General features: G+C 45.3%; 1 protein-coding gene across 5 annotated transcripts in view; it reads right to left on the reverse strand.

Moving 5' to 3' along the window:
• The window catches only part of LOC101828970 (tetratricopeptide repeat protein 41-like), a 68762-nt gene that overhangs the window by 44598 nt on the left and 4096 nt on the right, over positions 1 to 20068 (reverse strand). For 2 of the 5 annotated variants that reach the window (XM_040755142.1, XM_040755143.1), the window contains exons 2-5: positions 16413 to 17348; positions 14804 to 14984; positions 9141 to 9355; positions 3500 to 3660 (exon numbers count right to left, since the gene is read on the reverse strand). In XM_040755142.1, coding sequence (XP_040611076.1) covers positions 3500 to 3660; positions 9141 to 9355; positions 14804 to 14984; positions 16413 to 17199 — 1344 coding nt within the window. In that variant the 5' untranslated portion in view covers positions 17200 to 17348. Of the gene's footprint in view, positions 1 to 3499; positions 3661 to 9140; positions 9356 to 14803; positions 14985 to 16412; positions 17710 to 18041; positions 18722 to 20068 lie in introns of those variants that run through there. The other 3 variants (XM_040755146.1, XM_040755141.1, XM_040755144.1) reach the window with 3 other exon arrangements.

Below are 20068 nucleotides of genomic sequence, written 5' to 3' on the forward strand. Positions count from 1 at the left end.
TCCATACCTCTTCAATATTGTACTTGAAGTTCTAGCTAGAGCAATAATACAACAAAAGGAGATCAAGGGGATACAAATTGGAAAGGAAGAGGTCAAACTTTCACTATTTGCAGATGATATGATAGTTTACATAAGTGACCCAAAAAACTCTACCAGGGAACTCCTACAGCTGATTAGCACCTTCAGCAAAGTGGCAGGATACAAGATCAACTCAAGAAAATCAGTAGCCCTAATATATACAGACTATAAGAGGCCTGAGAAAGAAATCAGAGTAACATCACCCTTTACAATTGCCACAAACAACATAAAATACCTTGGGGTAACACTAACCAAACAAGTGAAAGACCTGTATCGCAAGGACCTTGAGTCTTTAAAGAAAGAAATTAAAGAAAACACCAGAAAATGGAAAGACCTCCCATGCTCTTGGATAGGTAGGATCAATGTAGTAAAAATGGCAATCCTGCCAAAAGCAATCTACAGATTCAATGCTATCCCCATCAAAATACTGGCACAATTCTTCACAGACCTTGAAAGAACAATAATCAACTTTATATGGAAAAACAAAAGACCAAGGCTACTCAAAACAACCCTGTCAAAGCAACTTCCGGAGGCATCACCATCCCTGACTTCAAGCTCTATTATAGAGCTATAGTCCTGAAAACAGCTTGGTATCGGCACAAAAATAGATAGGTAGACTAATGGAATCGAATTGAACACCCTGATATTAACCCATACATGTATGAACACCTGATCTTCAACAAAGCCAAAATTATACAGTGGAAAAAAGAAAGCGAGTTCCAGGACAGCCTCCAAAACAATACAAAGAAACCCTGTCTCGAACAACCAAAAAAAGAAAGAAAGAAAGAAAGAAAGAAAGAAAAAGAAAAAGAAAAAGAAAAAGAAAGCATCTTCAACAAATGGTGCTGGTATAACTGGATGCTGGCATGTAAAAGACTGCAGATAGATCCATGTCTATCGCCATGAACAAAACTTAAGTCCAAATGGATCAAAGACCTCAACATAAATCCAGCCATACTGAACCTCTTAGAAGAGAAAGTGGGAAGTTCCCTTGAATGTATTGGTACAGGAGACCACTTCCTGAACATAACACCAGTAGCACAAACACTGAGGTCGACAATTAATACATGGGATCTCCTGAATCTGAGAAGCTTCTGAAGGCAAAGGACACAGTCAACAAGACAAAAAGGCAGCCCACAGAATGGGAAAAGAATTTTACTAACCCCATATCTGTCAGAGAACTGATCTCCAAAATTTACAAAGAACTGAAGAAGTAAGTCTCCAAAACACCAAAGGATGCAATTAAAAAGTGGGCTACAGATCTAAATAGAGAATTCTCAATAGAGGAGTCTAAAATGACTGAGAGACACTTAAGAAAGTGCTCAATATCCCTAGCCATCAGGAAAATGCAAATCAAAACAACTCTGAGATACCATCTTACTCCTGTCAGAATGGCTAAAATCAAAAACACCAATGACAGTTTATGCTGGAGAGGATGTGGAGAAAGGGGAACACTCCTCCACTGCTGGTGGGAGTGCCAACTTTGTACAGCCACTTTGGAAATCAGTATGGAGATTCCTCAGAAAAATGGGACTCAGTCTACCACAAGATTCAGCAATTCCACTCTTAGGCATATATCCAAAAGATGCACATTCATACAACAAGGACATCTGTTCCACTGTATTCATAGCAGCATTCTTTGTAATAGCCAGAACCTGGAAGCAACCTAGATGCCCCTCAACTGAAGAGTGGATAGAGAAAATATGGTACATTTACACAGTGGAGTACTACTCAGCAGAAAAAAACATTGGAATCTTCAAATTTGCAGGCAAATGGATGGCACTAGAAGAAACCATCCTGATTGTGGTGACCCAGTCACAAAAAAACAAACATGGTATGTACTCATTCATATAATGGATTTTAGACATGGATCAGGGGAGTGCCAGTCTACAATCCCACTGCCAGAGAGTCTGGGGAACAGGGAGGACCCTAAGAGAGATATGCATAGTACCCCAGAGAAGGGGAATGAGGCAAGATCTCCTGAGCAGATTGGGTACATGGTGGGAGGGGAGAGGGTGCGGGGAGAAAGAGAGGCGGAGAAAAGGAGGGGAGAGGAGGACATGGGAGAGCAGGAAGGTAGAGTGGGGGAAGAATAGAGGAGAGCAGGATGAGAGATACCATACTAGAGGGAGCCATTATAGGTTTGAAGAGAGATCTGTAACTATTGAGATTTCCAGAGATCTACAAAGATGACACCAACTGGCAATCTAAGTAATAATGGAGAGGCTATATTAAATGCCCTTCCCTGATAATGAGATTGACGACTTCCTTGTTTGCCATCCTAGAGCCTTCATCCAGTGGCTGATGGAAACAGAGGCAGACACCCACAGCTAAACACAGAGCTGAACTGGAATCCAGCGAAGGAGAGGGAGGACTAATGAGGTCAAGACTGGGCTTGTTTAACCCACAGAAACAGCTGACCTGAACAAGGGGGAGCTCTTGGACCCCAGAGTGATAGCTGGGAGGCCAGCATGGGACTGATCCAGACCCCTTGAATGTGGGTGTCAGTTAGGAGGCCTAGGCAATCTATGGGGCCTTGGATAGTAGATCAGTATTTATCCCTGGCATACAAATGGATTTTGGGTGCCCATCCCACAATGAGGGATGCTCTCTCAGCCTGGACTCTTGGGGAAGGGCCTAGGCCCTGCCTTGAATGAAATGACAGACTCTGGAGATCCCCCATTGGAGGGCCTCACCCTCCCTGGGGAACGGAGTGGGGATTGGGTGGTGAGATGGGGCGATTGGTGGGGAGGGGCTGGGAGGAGGGGAGGGAGAGGGTGCTGGGATTGACATGTAAAGCAACCTTGTTTCTAATTTAAATTTTAAAAAATCTAAAAAATAAAACCTATCATGTGTTAAATACCCAATGCGATCTTCTCCTGATTGTTGTTAGAATTTTGATTACACTTTCATGTCTTTATTTGGCGTGCACGTGTGTATGTATATGTGCAGGCGGGTGCCAGGGCACAAGTGCAGAGGTCAAAGGACAACTCTTGGCAGTCAGTTCTCTTCTAATACACGATCCCAGGTATTGAACACAGGTTGTCAGTCATGGCAGTAGGCATCCCACTGGCATCCTGTGTCTCAATCCTGATCCCACCAATTAATTGTCTTTGGACTTTAGACAACACCTAGCATCTCCTTGCCCTCTGTCCAACCAAGAATGAGTAGTCTCTTTTTGAACATCTGTGTATAATTGAGACCTTTGATTCTAAGACAAAAAGAATATGTTGATGCATTTAAAGCCGGTTCCCAGTCCATGGTGAATGCCATGTAAACATGTCTAATAAAACATAAAGCAATAATTAGAATCAAGGATAGGGATACCTAGAAACACAACACAATAGAAATGTATTATATAACCCTAAATAATGGGGCCGTATTTTTCATAAAGATAAGTGTTATTTTTAAAAGATGTTACCTTCTGACCTGAAATCCCATAAATGCCAATCAACTCTTCAATCCCATCTAGTACAAGTACACATGGCTTAAAGCTGATGGAGGCCATGAACACTTCTACAAGAAGTGAAAAGACCAAGACATTTGAGTCTTCATTAAGAAAATCCATTTCAATCTGCGGACCTACAATACAGAAATTTCAAATTAGGTGAAAATATTCCAATCGATGCTAGAATGTGTTGATGGGCTGGGGCAGAGAGGTTGGGAAATGAGTGCTACTCACAGCTGTGCAGCTGACACGTGCATGCACCTGCTTGACTGGCTTCCTCGAGACACTCAGGCCCAGAATATTCATGGTGTTTGTGACCAGATGTCTCTGATACAGTTTCAGGATTTCATATAAAAATACTATGTATGGTGTTTGCACATGCTTCTTGTGTACACACATATGTGTGTATGTGTATATGGAGGCCAGGGGTAAATGTCTGCTGTCCTCCTCAATTACTCTCTGCCTTCGTTTTTGGGACAGGGTCTTTCTCTGAAACAGGAGCTCACATATGCTGCTACACAAGCTGACAGCGACTTCAGGGACCTTCCTATTTTCACCTCCCCAGGAGTACAAAGGCCACGGGAGTTTGATTCAAAACCACCACAATGAAGGGAAGCTCCAAGCAAGACATTGTAGTGGCCATAACTTTTTCCTTAAAAAATATGTTAAAGACAAAGATAGTATTCATGATACTGGAAAAATGGTCCTAAACATTTCCCATTGGTTGCAAAGAGCCAGTCTGTCTCTACTAAAGGACTGATTTAAATACCTCAAACGTTTAAATTCCCACTTAATGCCTTACCAATAGGCAGACTTGGCTGCTCTGTGTGTGTACATGTTCCTGAGTGTGCTCGTGTGTGTGGAGGTCATTGTTCAACACAGATTTGCTGGGAATCTTCTATGCCTGTGCCAGGTACTAGGTATATCACTGACCAATAAAACAGACATAACCCTGAGCTCACGGGGCTTGCAGAGGGAGACACACGTGCAATACTGGGCCAGTCTCCTGGTGAACCTTAAGGGAGAAGTTCACATCCACGAGAAGGACCACCAAATGGGACTGGGACTGCACTGGCTGCCGGTCAGGGAAAGCTGCCCATCAGCCCTCTTACAGGGGGTGGCCCATGAGCAGAGGCTTAAAGAATGAGAAGTACTTCACCACGGAGAAAATCCAGGGAAGCGAATGAGCCCGAAGTGATGGGTCTAACCCAAAGAATCCAAACTCGTGGGGCAAAGGACAAGAGGCCAAACTAGGAAGTGAACTTGGCCCAGGGCACAAAGCTGAAGCTCTCTGCCCATTTATTCACACTCACAGACAGGTTCTCCTGAGAGCCAATGCCAAGACCAAGAAGGAAATCTTCCAAAAGACTGAGATTTTCCTCTGCTGTCTCTAGGAGGCTACACAGTGCCGCGTTGAGCTTCAAAGTCAACAAGATCCAGGGCTTAGACACTCCACCCATATGTGGCTGGTGATGCTGCCACCCCAATCCCCAGTTCCTTGTCAGGATGCTAACGCTGGCTGAGGGCCTGGGACAAGGAGCCTGATGCTCAGGGAGTCTTCAATCTGTAGAACTTGCCTTCCAGGACTGCCACCCAACACTGCGGAACATGGTGGAGAGGAATTGCATCAGGAAAAAGCTTGACTCTGTAAGCATGTCACAGAAGGGACAGCAGCTGCTGTCAAGGCAGGGGAGGGGACAGGATATCAAGAGAGCCTGATAGTGACAGTTTTCCTCCACCAGATACTTTGTCCTGGCAGGAAGAGGCTGGAGTCAGAAAAGCAGAAATAGGTCATGTGTGGCATTTGGTGCCCGAGAGAGGAAGGGTCCCTGCTCACATCTCACAGAGAAATGCTTGCCGATGCAGAGAACAGAGGTGAGTCACAGAGATGGCCGAAGAAGCTGAATCTGCAGTGTGCACCTGTGTTCTCTCAGCTGCATTTCTGACCCCTGCACTCACATCTCCTCGTCTGGAAACCAGCTGTGCTGTGGAGTACAGGCAGCCCTGAAAATGCCCCTCAGCCTCGACCTAATCTGGCTGCAGTGGCAACAGGCAGACTCTCCTACACAGGCTCTCTTCACCTTAACCCAGAAAGGGAGTGGGAAAGTGTTGGTTCCCTGAATAGTGCACCCCGCTGCTTCCTTCTCCCACTCTGAGAGGAATGCTAATCCCACTAACAAATAGCAACAACAGCAAAATAATAGTAACAGCAGGGTGCCGGGCACCATCGCCAACCTTTTACATTCGCACTCTGTCTCAGGCGCTGGGTTTTACAGGTGAGAAACAGGGAAAACTGCTCAGTTTACTCAGTAAAGAGGGAAGCCAGAAGTGTGGCTCAAGCCCAAAGCCTCCTCTATGGGGCCTCCACCATGAACAAGAAGAGGTGCTCTCCTGGAGAGCTGTCTGGTATTCACAGCTTGTCTTTGTCTTCCGGCTGCCAGACTAAAAAGCTCCTTGTTTGAAAGACAGCAGCTGTTTTTATTAGGAGCTTTCTGAACCCTACGGCACACTCATTAAAATAACAACTCACTTTGGGAATAAAATCCTAGCTGGGCGTGTTCAGCAGAGCTTACATCATCAGCTGCCTAGCCCAAGTGAGCACCCAGGGAATGTGCCAGAATCAGCATAGGAGCCTACAGAGACAGTCACACCTGCTTCACAACCCAGGAAGTGCAACCAAAGAGAGCTTAGTCAACCACACTCACCCTGCATGTTCACAGAAACCCACCAGGTGCACAGACACCTGCGCTACCCATGTGCACTGTATGGACACATCCAAAGTCACTGTGAGGCACCTCAGACTTGCTGAGGACCTAGAAGCACAGACCGGTGGATGACAAGAGATGAACCGTCACCAGCAGGGGAAGTCAGATGCACATGAATACACACACGCGCGCGTGCACACACACACGTACACACGCACGCGCGCACACACACGCACACGCACGGCAGATGCACAGCAGTGATAATCACCAATGTTTATCAGGGTTTACTGTATGCCAGGCTTACACGGCAGCAAATGTCTTTGTCTTCTGTAGGTTATCCTAGTTAACCCTCTTAAATGCCTAAAAGGTACCTTTCCTTTTATATCCACATTTTATAATTAGAAAAACAAAACTGGTTATGAGGCTTGTGATTGGAACACTTGGGAAGTAGAGTTGGCGATCCTTGACTATATAACAAATTTGAGACCACCCTGAGCTACATGAAAACTGTCTCCAAAAAAAAATCAAAGCAAACAAAAAACAAATAGGAACCAAGCCCAGAAGTCAGAATAACTCACTCAAGGCCATGTGACTAGTAAGTGGTGGCACAGATTTGAACACAGATAGATTGTCAAGGCTCCCAGGACAGACTGGAGCGCCGCACAGCCCCTCCCCCACCCCCATGACTGCCATCAATTCGGGCACAGCACACTTGCATCTAAACATCCAGCGCAGACCTTGACTTCCTCCAAGCCTGCTTTCCCTGACCCCGGGCCCGCCAGCCCTGCCTTTCCCAAAGCCCACACGTGGGACTATCTTCACGTGTCCCTTTCCCCCGGCCTACACCCGGTTCTTCAGCAACTTCTCCAACTGCCCGCAGCCATTCTCTACTGCCTCCACCTCAACCAGCATCGTCTCAGTAGCCAGTAAAAGTGCCCTCCCTGTCTGCAAGCTGGCTTCCCGGCATCCACTTCCGTGCATCAGAGTGATTTGGTATCAAGTCGTGTCATCCCCTGCTTAAACTCTCAACTGCCTCTCACTAGATTCAGCAGAACCCACACCTGACATTCTGCCCTACACAGCCTCCCTCCCAAAAGAAGCAACCCTGCACTCGCTTCCTGCAGCGTCTGAGAGACCACGCTGTCCATTGTTGTCCGGCCACGCTGGCCCTCTGTCCGTTTCTAGATCACCCCACGGGGTTCCAGCTCTAGATCTACAGCATCACACTAGCTTTCCCTTGTGCCTGAAATGTTCTTCCTTCTGATTTCTAGACGGTTAGCCTCTGTTGACTGTGAAATGTTCCCTAAGAGTGTCACCGAGCGGAAGGCTGTCTGACCCCGCAGCACCATCCCTTCCGTGGGGAGGGGCTAGCCCTCCAAACCTGCCTGGTAGCTTATGTGGCCAACTGCTTTCCAAAAGATGGGAGCCCAGGCCCCGGGTCTGAAGGGACAGGCATGCTTCCTCTCCTTTGGACCAGCTGTTCTCAACATCAGCCCACACTCCCACAGGGGTTGCAGATCAGACATTTACATTACAATTCATAACAGTAGCAAAATCACACTTATGCAGTGACAATGAAAATAACTTTCTGGCTCCACACAACAGAAGGAAGTGTGTTAAGGGCTGCAGCGTTAGGACAGGTGACACCCACTGCTCTAGCCCAAGGCAGAGAATGGCCTTTAGGGCACAGCCTGTGGGGGGGAAGAATCAGCTTCCTCCAGGCACCATAGGGAGACTGCTGCTTGTCACTCAAGGAAGAGACACCTAGTCAACTGTTCCCTGGGAAGTTCTAGGAAGGGAGAAGCAGGATATGTGGGTGAGGCCATAGGGATTTACATGAAAACAAGAGAACACCAGTCCCAAGGGCAGGAGCAAGAACTGTTCCATTCCTTCTCCTTCTTTTCTTTCTTTGTTTTTTGTTCGTTTGTTTGCTTTGTTTTGTTTTTCAAGACAGGGTTTCTCTGTGGAACTTGCTTGGTAGACCAGGCTGACCTCGAACTCATAGAGACCTCTCTGCCTCTGCCTCCTGAGTTCGCCACCATACCCAGTCCAAGAACTGCTCATTTCTAATTCAGCTGGTATTTAAAACTTTTTTATATTAGTTTTCCTTTGAGTCATGATCTTATTCACATGAGATAAGGACACAACATTTTTAATGATTTTTCTTTTTATATTAAAACTAACGCTTATAGCAAAACCATTTTTTCCTGTTCTTTTTTTTTTTTTTTTTTTTTTGATTTTTGAGACAGGGTTTCTCTGTGGCTTTGGAGGCTGTCCTGGAACTAGCTCTTGTAGACCAGGCTGGCCTCGAACTCACAGAGATCCGCCTGCCTCTGCCTCCCAAGTGCTGGGATTAAAGGCGTGGCCGGCTTTTTTTTCCTGTTCTTAAGAACTTTTTGGTTTTAGTTTGACAAGTGACCCGGGATGTTTAAAGCACTCATATTGGTATTTATAAAAAGTAAAAGTGGCCGGGCATCAGTGGTGCAGGCCTTTAATCCCAGCACTCGGGAGACAGAGGCAGGTGGATCTCGGTGAGTTCGAGGCCAGCCTGGTCTACAGAGAGAGTTCCAGGACAGCCTCCAAAACAAGAGAAACCCTGTCTCGAAAAACCAAAAAAAAAAAAAAAAAAAAAGTAGAAGTGGGGGCTGAAGAGATGGCTCAGCAGTTAAGAGCACTGGCTGTTCTTCCAGAGGACCTAGGTTCAATTCCCAGCACCCACATGGCAGCTCACAAGTGTCTGTAACTCCAGTTTCAGGGGATCCGACACCCTCACACAAACATACATGCAAGCAAGCAAAACACCAATGTACATAAGATAAAGATAAATAATTTTTTAAAGTAAATGTGGGTGCAGAAGGAACAGCAGAGGGCCCGTGTTAGTCTCCTGCCTATCGGGCTGGCTCTGTTACCGTGGGCTCTGTGCTGCAGCTCCATGATGAAGTAGTGGATCACAGACATGATGTCACTGCTTTCACACGTGCTTCCCACAAAATACGGGATCATCAACACTCCAGGGTATTTGTTTTTGAAATAACTGACCCAGTTGGCGATCAGAGTGGACTTCCCACAGCCTCGTTCTCCAGACAAGAGCAAAATAGACTTGTAAGTCGGAAGAGAATGTATTCTGAAAAATAGAAGGGCGGGTGGCAGGCATGAATATTTACCATAAAATAGGAGAGAAGATATTTTCCTAGGTACGTTTCCCTCTGAGAGATGCAATGCTCTGGCCTGAGTTAGCAGGCTGCAGTCGGCTTCAGGGAAATCGTTCCCCCTTGGAGCTGCAGCTCTGTACGACATACGATTAGGACAGCAGAGACCAAGGAACGTTGGAAGGCTCCTCTAGCTAAGATAGATCCTAGACTTGTCCAGCATGAACTTCAAGTATGGTCAAGGGCTCAAGGCCTAGGGAGAAAAATGTCCCCACCCAACCCACTGTTCTACTGTCTACTGTGCCAAGACCAAGCTATCCTTGGTGACATAAGTCACATTGGAAGAGAATGAAGAAAAAGGGTACCCATACACCAAGGACACTCATCCATTCTGAGACCCTCAGAATGGGAATCCCCACTAGCTTGCCCCCAGTTTTGGTGACTGAGAAGTGCCTGTACCTTGGCCAATATGAGTACTAGCAGCTCGATATAAACAACTGTCTATGTTCTGGCAACAGCTGTCTTGGTGCTTAATGTTTAGTGAAGTTTCCAGATATGCACAGGTATCTCTGGCCTGTGAATTTCATGACAGAGACTCTAGCCTTGTGACTTACAGTCATTTTATTTTTACTTGTTTCTTTTTGAGACAGGGTCTCATGTTGCTTAGGCTGGTCTCGAAACTTTCTAAGTAGCCAAGAATGATCCTCCTGCCTCAAGCTCCCCAGTGCACCACCGCCTCAGACATGTATGTGTCAGCTAGGTTTAGTGGTGCTGATTTGTATACTCAGCCACTTGGGATACTCAGGCAGGAAGATCACAAGTTTAAGGTCATGCTAGATAATGTACTGAGATCATGTTTAAAGAAAAATGCTGGGGCTGGGTCTATAGTTCAGTAGGAGAGTGCCTGCCTTTCATACATGAAGCCCAGGTTCAATCTCTAGCACCAGTCATACAAAATATGTAGGTGCTCATGCATGTGTGTTTGTATGTGTCTGTATAATGATTTTCCACTGATAGTAAATATCATGAGGAGTTATCTTACTATTGACTAGGATAGGACCTGAAAACAAATGTTGAATGAGTGAATGAAATGAAACACATGAGCCAGAATTCAAATTCAGCCATATAAGAGGATTGGTTTAAAAACTTACTGAAGAGGAAACCATCCTGAGTGAGGTAACCCATACACAAAAAGACAAACATGGTATGTACTCACTCATACATGGATTTTAGATATGGATCAGGGGAGTGTCAGCATACAATCCCAGTGCCAGTGAGTCTGGGAAACAAGGAGGTTCCCAAGAGAGATGCATGATACCCCAGAGAAGTGGAATGAGGCAAGATCTCCTGAGCAGATTGGGAACATGGGGGAGGGGAGAGGGAACCAGGAAAAAGAGAGGGGGATAAGAGGAGGGGAAAAGAAGGCATGGGGGAGCAGGAAGGTTGAGTCGAGGTAAGAATAGAGGAAAGCAGGATGAGAGATTCCATACTAGATCGAGTCATTATAGGCTTGAGGAGAGAGCTGACACTAGTGAGATCTCCAGAGATCTACAAGGATAACACCAACTGGCAAACTAAGCAATAGTGGAGAGAGTACACTAATAGCCCCTCCTTGATGATAGGATTGATGACTCCCCCTATATGCCATCCTAGAACCTTCATCCAGGGACTGATGGAAGCTAAACACTGAACTGAACTCCTGGAACCTAGTGACAGAGGTGGAGGAGTGATGAGCAAAGGGGTCAAGACCATGATGATGAAAAACACATAGACAGCTGACCAGATAAGGGGGAGCTCTTGAATCCCAGACTGATGGCTAAGAGGCCAACAGGGGACTGATCCAGACTCCATAAATGTAGTGTCAGTGAGGAGGCCACAGAAATCACTGGGGCCTTGAGTGTTTACCATGGTTTATGAATGATCTTTGGAAGCCCATTCCAAATAGAGGGATGCTCTCTCAGCCTGGACACATGGGGAAGGGCCTAGGTCCTGCCCTGGATGAAATGACAGACTTTAGAGATCCCCCAAGGAGGGCCTCACCGGTGGAGGGACAAGGGAGGAGGGGTGGGAGAGGGAGATGGGACTGACATGTGAAACATTCACATTTCTAATTTAAATAAAAACATATATTGAGAAATAAATAAATAAAAGAAAAAACTCACAGAAATAAAAACTCAGAGTCATTAGAAAGTAGTTATTTTGCAATAATTCAGTCTTCATTGATAGGAATTAGGAGTCAAAAGTCTGTCACTTAAATTCCTTCATCAATAATTTTCTTTCTTTTTTATTTTTTTTTGGGGGGTGGAGGATTTCAAGATAGGGTTTATCTGTATAGCCCTGGCTATTCTAGAACTTGCTTTGTAGTCCAGGCTGACCTCAAACTCAGAGATCTGCCTGCCTCTGTCTCCCAAGTGCTGGGATGAAAGAAGGTGTGTGCCACCACCGCCAAGCTTTCACCAAAAATTTTCAAAAGTGGGATTCAACTTTGAGTCCTACTCCTACCTCAGCCACCAGCCAGAGTGAGCTTATTGAAATATGTCAAATTAGTGACCTATGAGACCAGGTGACCATAAGTTCATCTCCAAGGTCACCCGCCCCCCCAACTTTCCCTGCAGCTTCCTGCATCTTTGCTATTTCTCTAGCATCAGGGTTTCTGTATTCACAGTTACTTCTGTCTGGAATGTTCTTCCAGGCCATGTTTGCATAGCTGGCTGTCTCAGTTATTTCTGTGGGTTACCCAAACATCACCTTGCCACCTCGGGCTTTCCCTCACCTATCAGTTGGCCCTCTTCATTTCAGAGTTTCATCCTGCTCCATTGGTCCTTGAAGACATGGAGCACACTGCACACTCTTCCTACACGCTGCTTAGTCCCTGTGCCCAGGATCAAACGCCACAGAGGCAGGGATTTCAGCTCTTTTGTCCACTGCAGTGTCCTGTGAGTCTGGGACTGCATGCGGTGTTAAGCAGGTCAAATCAGTAAGTTCAAGTACATATGCGCTGCGTCTTCCTAAACAGATACAGTCATCATGGTTTCTTCTCAAAACCGAAAACATTCTTACAAAAACTTTACAGACATATGGCTTTTGGAGACAGGGTTTCTCTGTGTAACATTCCTGGCTGTCCTGGAACTCATTCTGTGGACCAGGCTGGTCTCAAACTCACAGAGATCCACCTGCCTCTGCTTCCTAAGTGCTGGGATTAAAGGCATGCGTCACTGCGGCCACCTCTGCTGCCCCCCACCCCAGCATTCTTTTTTTTAAGATTTAATTGTTTATTATGTATAAAGTGTTCTGTCTGCATGCATCCCTGCAGGCCAGAAGAGGACACAGGTCTCCCTACAGATGGTTGTGAGCCACCATGTGGTTGCTGGGAATTGAACTCAGGACCTCTGGATGAACATTCGGTGCTCTTCACTTCTGAGCCATCTCTCCAGCCCCCACCCCAGCATTCTTACAAAAAACTATATTCATAAAAGGTTTATGTATGACCTGACATGGTGCACATGTTTATAATTTCAGTACTCAGGAGGCAGAGACAGGAAGACGGACAGAAGTTTAAGGCCAACCTAGTGAGCCTTACATAGTGAGCTTGAGGCCAGCCAGGGCTACACAGTGAGATCAAGTCTGAAAGAGACAGAGAGAAGTAAACGGAAAAAAAAAAGTTGGTATTATGGCCATGCTTTGCACCTTAGAACAACGAACATTCTTTTATTGACTTACACACCATGTTCAGGAACACACAGTACAGAGCATTGTTCCAGATGGTAAAGCAAACAGAGCCCTGAGTGTTGCCATAGTTAGAAAGACTATCTAATCATTGTGCTTTTACTGAGCCCACCTTACATTCTTCAGTTACAACAAAATTTATCTGAATGATGAACTATTCAACAATAACAAACAAAATGAGAATCTACAAAACAAAACCCTCAGTTTTAAAGTACACAGCTGATTTTCACTGTTCAAGGCCATGTAATCATCACTGCTATTTATCTCCAGAATATGTCCAGCATCCCAAAAACTCTCTGTTCCCGTTAATAGACCCTCCTTTCTGCCCCTCACTCCCTAAGTCTTTGCCCCTGTGGACTCACCTATGCGAGCCTAACATTTTTAAGCCATGACTGAGTATCACGCTCTAGTGATCTAGCATGAGCACCCAAAAATGACAGAAAGCTCTCTGGTCACTCTGAGTGGCCTGCAATGGGAGTACCGAGCCTAGGATAGGAACAGCAAAGGCCAGCCTGTACCACCCCAGCCACTGTGGCTTTCTTTCAAGTCACAAAATTCTTAGAAAATAAGTGAGAACTACAATAAGAGCCAGGGGAGGAGAATGAAAAGACTATTCCAAGGAGCCTTCCCCTCAGTAGAAATGAAACTTGAAAGGACACTACAGATAACTCCAGCTCTCTTACGTCACCTCACCTGACCAGTGCCTGTGGGTTTGCAATCTCCATTGGTGGAAGAGATGTTGGCTGTACTGTGTAGGACACTGGATAAACCAAAAAGGACTTCATGCTTTGTATGTAATAACTTGATTCCTTACTAACCCAAATATGACATGGTCCATATTCTAATAAGTGCTTGGTGAATATATTAATATGATTTATAATGACATATGTAGAAGGTCTTTGTAAATGACACAATCCCATCAAAGCATGTCACTTATTCTAATAAGTGCTTGGTGAATATACTAATATAATTCATAATGACATATGTAGCAGGTCTTTGTAAATGACACAATCCCATCAAAGCATGTCACTTATTTTTTCTTGCTTACAGTCATCCCACAATTCTCAGGAACTCATTAAGTATGAAAAGGGACAGGTCCTCATCTTGAGAGCCAACTGTCTGCTAGCATTATAGCTGAAGCACAGCTTCCACGCCCTGTTTCTTCTCTTTATTTCTTTCTTTCGCCAAACTTCTTTACATTTTTGCAATTTTTAAAAATTAGGATACAATTACATAGTTTCCCCTTTCTCTCACCCAACACCCCCATTCCCTCAAACTCATAACTTCTTCTTCCTTCATTATTATTGTGTATGTATATATACATAAATACATAAGTATAACCTGCTGAGTTCATGTAGTGTCACCTGTACATGTACGATTTCAGGGCTGACCGCTTGGTATCAGATAACAAATTAGAAGGTTCATCCCCAGAGAAGGCTAATTCTGCTTCTCTCAGCAGTAATTAGTGACTTGCAGTTCTTTGTCTAGGGGTGGGGTCCCGTGACAGTTCCCTCTTCCACATTAATGTGTCTGCTGGTATTGTCAGGGTTCAGGTCTGGCATAGGTGTAGACTCTCACCGGGTCTTTCCGTTTTACGGGAAAAGGGATGCTAAACACTCTGGATCCTGAGGCTCATATTTATAAAAGTCAGGCTGCTTTAGTCCCATAAAATAAATTAGGATTCCCGAACCTCTTACCTGAGAATGGAGTCTAACCCCGAACATGCTATACCACTGTCAGAGTCAAGTTCAATATCTTTTAAGGCAAATTGTTCCAGGATTTCAAAGGTCCTGTTTGACTCCTTGGAAATAACAAAAACTTCCTTACACTTCTCAGCAAACTCTTCATGATACACGTACTCAAGGCTGTGTTTGTAGTCTTAACAGTGAGGAAAGATAAGGAAAGTGTTAAATTTCACATCTTCAGTTCGGAGCGACTCTTCTAAGTGGCCAGGAAGGAATCCACCCTCCTGTGTCTATATTGCTTTCTCTCTATAGTTGTACCATTATTTTCTAGTCCACCATATAGAATAGTGAAAGCGAACCATAGACCAGGGGTTCTCAACCTTCCTAATGCTGTGAGACCCTTTAATATAGTTCACCATGTTATGGCAACCCCAATCATAAAATTATTTTGTTGCTACTTCATAATTGTAATTTTGCTACTGTTATGATTCATAATGTAAATATCTGATGTGCAGCCTCCTAAAAAGGCCGTGGCCCACAGGTTGAGAACCGCTGTCAGCCTCCTAAAAAGACCGTGGCCCACAGGTTAAGAACCGCTGTCATAGGCTGCCCATCTCTTTGTGCCATTTGTACAGAGAATCCAACTCCCTGACCCAAAAGCAACAAGGGTAGAAACAAATTTGTACTTGGCACATACATTCTGTTGTCCATTCAAACTGCTAGCTAGTACAAAGGTTCAGTTTTCTGGCTTGTGTGTACATGTGTGTCCTCCATGGCACAGGTTGGGGAGCAGAGGTTTGGGGGTTTTTTGGTTTTTGGTTTTTTGGTTTTTTCAGGTAAGATGTTCCAACATGGGCAATAACCACACACATCGATGCAGCTCTGCCACTGGTGGAGTCCTTTAAACTCTGGCAAACATGGGAGGCCAGACAACTAGATGATCTCTAATGTTCATTCCATCTCAGTTTGCTTCCAAACCCAGTGCTTGGTTAGGTCAGGGCACTCCTGTCTTTGGAGAGACACATATTCCTCAAGTTTATTCTGTGGCAGGGGTAGGAAGTAGGGAATGAAGGATAGTATCAATACATGAAATATAACATATTTGGTCTGGTAGATTCCCAAAAGACACCTCTATAACTAAGTGGGCTTCCCTGTGGTTGAGATTTGGGCCAGAATAGACTTACAAACCCAGTTTGGCCAAGGCCAGCTCCAAGTTCCAAGAGCTTCAACAGAATTTGGGAGGACCTTACAGTCCAACAAGTTTTTTGAAATAACCTTAATCTTCATTCATGTAGGTTTCTCTATGAATAGTACAAGTATTTTACATTTACTTTTAAAGTTAGCTTACAAAGAATGGGTTCTGTTACAGCATTTTCATCCCTCTGTCATGAAACTTCTAAGAATCAAGTCCAAACTGAAACAAGATAATCAGCACCCTGAGGAATGACACCTGCAGTTGACCCCTAGTTGCTACATGTACTTGCATATATATATGAACACACACACACACACACACACACACATACGAGCACAAATTTTTAAAAATTCCTTCTCCAGGAAGACACAGGAGACAATCCCCTGATTGCTACTGGTGGACTTAACCATCTCTCCATTTACTGACCTATGTTTTCCATGATCACAGAGACTGGGTAGAGCTTTTCCACAACAGCTGACCAGTCCTTGAAGACCATCTCACCCAGCTCATCCAGGTCTCTGTAGAATCGGACCGGAAGCCCTTTACCAATGATCTTAGCCTTGAGTTTTCCAACTTTCATTCTTCCCTCTTGACTCTTCGGAGAAACCAGGGAGGGTTCTTCCTCCTCCTCACTGAAAGTCCTCAGCAGTGAGTTCGCTGTACGGAAGTAGAAAAACTGAAATGGAGATTCCTTCCGAAATGCTGCCTGGGTGATCTCGAACTCCGTCAGGCTGCAGTAGGGGGTCTCCAGGACCCAAGGGTAGCCATTTTTTGCAGCAACATACAGGTTTTGTTCTCCCTTGGACAAACTTTCGAAGTCCTTCACTTTGGAGAACAGGATAGGTGAGTATTCGGAGAGGAAGTCTCCGTAGTTCTGCCCCAGCAGGCAGATGAAGAAGGGAAAACAGCTGTCCACATAGTCAAGGCAGAGCTTCAGATGCTGCGAGCAGAGGCAGGAGTGCTGTCGGAACAGGTTGGCAGTGAAGGACTTATGGGCCTTCACAGATGACCATCGCAGATCCACAGCTTTGAAGTAGGTGCCCCGGAGACTACAGAAGTCATTAAGCCGAGGGAAGATGGTGTTGGCCAAAAAGTCTCTCTCTTCCTGGAAGTCGTCTAGAGTGGAGCAGACGTAAGGCTGGATACATCTCTGGCACTTTAGGATGTGTTGACTGCTGTGTCTTGCTCCAGGCTCTCTTGCCTTCCTGTCCATTTCATGCAGTTTAGGGAATAAGACACCTTTTATCCTGGCCCAAATGCCAAGGTCCACAGTTTGAGTCTCCTCAATGGCACTATAAACAACCAGTCAGCTTTACTCAAATCCTTTGAATTGTGTTCTGAGGAAGAAGTGCCACTGTCGATCTAGTTTAAGTGAGGGCAGGAAAGGGCAGAAGATTTGTTTTAGAGTTACTGGCAGCTTGTGTCTCCCCACGAAGCTTTAGCTGAAGAACTAACAGCTTGTAAGATGAATGAGGAAAAGGACAGAGGGCCTCCCCTTTTCCCCAGAGTCCCAGCCCACCTGCCCAGGTCCTCTAGCCAACCGCTGCTCTGTCCCTTAGAAATATACAAACTACAGCAAGCTGACATGCTGACAATAAGAAAACGAAGGCAGATCCACAAATGGACTCTAAGGTAGTTAGGAGTTGAGCCACAACAGCCAAGGAAGACTCATGATGAGGAGCCGAGCAAGAATGAAAACAGGCATGGAGTAGAGGCCAGCACAGGAGAAGCCGGGCCAAGGCCAAGGCCAATGGCCAGACCCAGACCCAGACCCAGACCCCAGACCCCAGACCCCAGACCCCAGACCCCAGACCCCAGACCCCAGACCCAGACCCAGACCCAAGACCAAGACCCCAGACCCCAGACCCCAGACCCCAGACCCCAGACCCCAGACCCCAGACCCAAGACCCCAGACCCCAGACCCCAGACCCAGACCCAGACCCAGACCCAAGACCAAGACTGTGGCTGGTGGCCAAAGACAGTCTGCATCCAGGAGCCCGATGGGGTTCTGTGGGTTTATCTTCAGTTCTACAAGCTCACACACATTTCACTCACCTACTGGAATTTAATCCCATCGAGTTAAAGGAAAACATTCCAATGATGACACAGTTATGCCTCCAAGAGCTAAAAAGTTACGAAAACTACTTCACTATATGAGCTTTTTCTCCATACAGCTTACTTCCACACCAAATACCACTTTTAAAATTATATTTATTCCTCCCACATGTAGTAAAACATGTCAGAAGCATGAAACAGTTCCTTAGATCTTCTAACAACATTTAAGTCCATGCCTTTTTCAAAAAGTACTAACCCTCTGCATTGAACTGCCTCAATAATCCCATGAGAGAGAAAACACCACCCTACCACACAGATCAAGGAGCAAAAGTTTGGGCAGGATAAGCCCCATGTCCAAAGTCACACTAGCTTTATGTATTTATTGGTAGGGGCGCATGTGGAAGTCAGAGGACGACTTTAGAGAGTCGGCTCTCTCTGTCTACCATGTGGGCTCTGGGGAATGAGCTGACGTCATCAGACTTGGTAGCAGGTACCTTTACCCACTGAGCCGTCAGACAGGCCTGAATACCAAGACTTACCAGAATGTGTGCATCATAATGTCTCCATATTATAAAGATAAGACTTGAAGTGTGAGGAGACAGAAATCAGTATGCAGAAGACACCTGCCCTATAAGGAGTTTTATAGTAAATAAGTAATGTGGACAAGGTTTTTGTTTGCTTGTTTTCACAGTCTTTTTCTTTTTCTTTTGGTTTTTCGAGACAGGGTTTCTCTGTTTCACAGTCTTTTTCAAAAACACTAAAAAGATGACAGAACACCATGGATATTTTATTAATAGAAGTCTCATCTGTCACACAGGAGGCTAGAGATAGATTACCAATCTTTACAAAAACAAACTAAAAATACTATCATCTTTCACCTTCCTGTGATTAGGGACCATTTCTGTGTGGGAAAGAGGTATGTGTGGGATATGGTTATGCGTGTGTGCAATCCTGTATTTGAAGAAGCCAGACGTTTAACTTGAATATGGTTCCTCGGGTGTCATTCACCTCATTTTTGAGATAAAGTCTACTATTGTCTTAGAATTTGCCAAGGAGGCTGGGCATGGTGGCCAGTGAGCCCCAGGGATCTTCCTGTCTCCATGTCCCTGATGCTGGGATTACAAGCACAAGTCACCATGCTGCACTTTTGTAAGTGGGTTCTAGGGAATGAACTCGGGTCCTTGAGCTTACATGACAAACACTTTACCAACTGAGCCATCTTCCTGGTTCCACCCTTTTCCTCCTCCTCCTCTTCCTCCTCCTCCTCCTCCTCCTCCTTTTCCTCCTCCTCCTCCTCCTCCTCCTCCTCCTTCTCCTCCTCCTCCTCCTTCTCCTCCTCCTCCTCCTTCTCCTCCTCCTCCTCCTTCTCCTCCTCCTCCTCCTTCTCCTCCTCCTCCTTCTCCTCCTCTTCCTCCTCCTTCTCCTCCTCCTCCTCATGTTCTTTGGCTTCTTGAAACAGGGTACCACTCTGTTATCCTGGCTGGTCTCAAACTTGAAATCTTTGCTCTTCTAAGTGCGGAAGTTCAGGTATACACCTCCACATCTGGTCCAGTCTTCAGATACTACATCTATCCTAACTGTAGCATCTCTAACACTTGGGATGCAGATGGGTTCAGAATAGGTCCTAGGGAAATAGGTGTTGCTCTTGCAGAGGACCCAAGTTCAGTTTCAAGCTCCTACATGAAAGCTCAGAACCTTCTGTAACTCAGTTCCAGGAGCTTCAGTGCCATTTTCCAGCCTCTGCAGGTAATAACAGGTGGTGCACATGAACTCATGCAAGCTCGCACACATATCCAAATAATTAAATATCTTTAAGTACCAAAAAAAATCTGTGGTTCAGTGATTCTATTCTCTGGGAGTCACTATCAAGTAACTAAACCAAATGGTAAACACTACACATGATGCAAAGATTTTTTTTGTTACTACATAAAAAATAACACAAGAAAGCAAGTGGCATAGTGGCGCACGCCTTTAATCCCAGCCCTGGGGAGGCACATGCAGGTGGATCTCTGTGAGTTCAAGACCAG

Source organism: Mesocricetus auratus, unplaced genomic scaffold (assembly GCF_017639785.1).
Source record: "Mesocricetus auratus isolate SY011 unplaced genomic scaffold, BCM_Maur_2.0 Super-Scaffold_100011, whole genome shotgun sequence".
Classification (NCBI taxonomy): domain Eukaryota; kingdom Metazoa; phylum Chordata; class Mammalia; order Rodentia; family Cricetidae; genus Mesocricetus; species Mesocricetus auratus.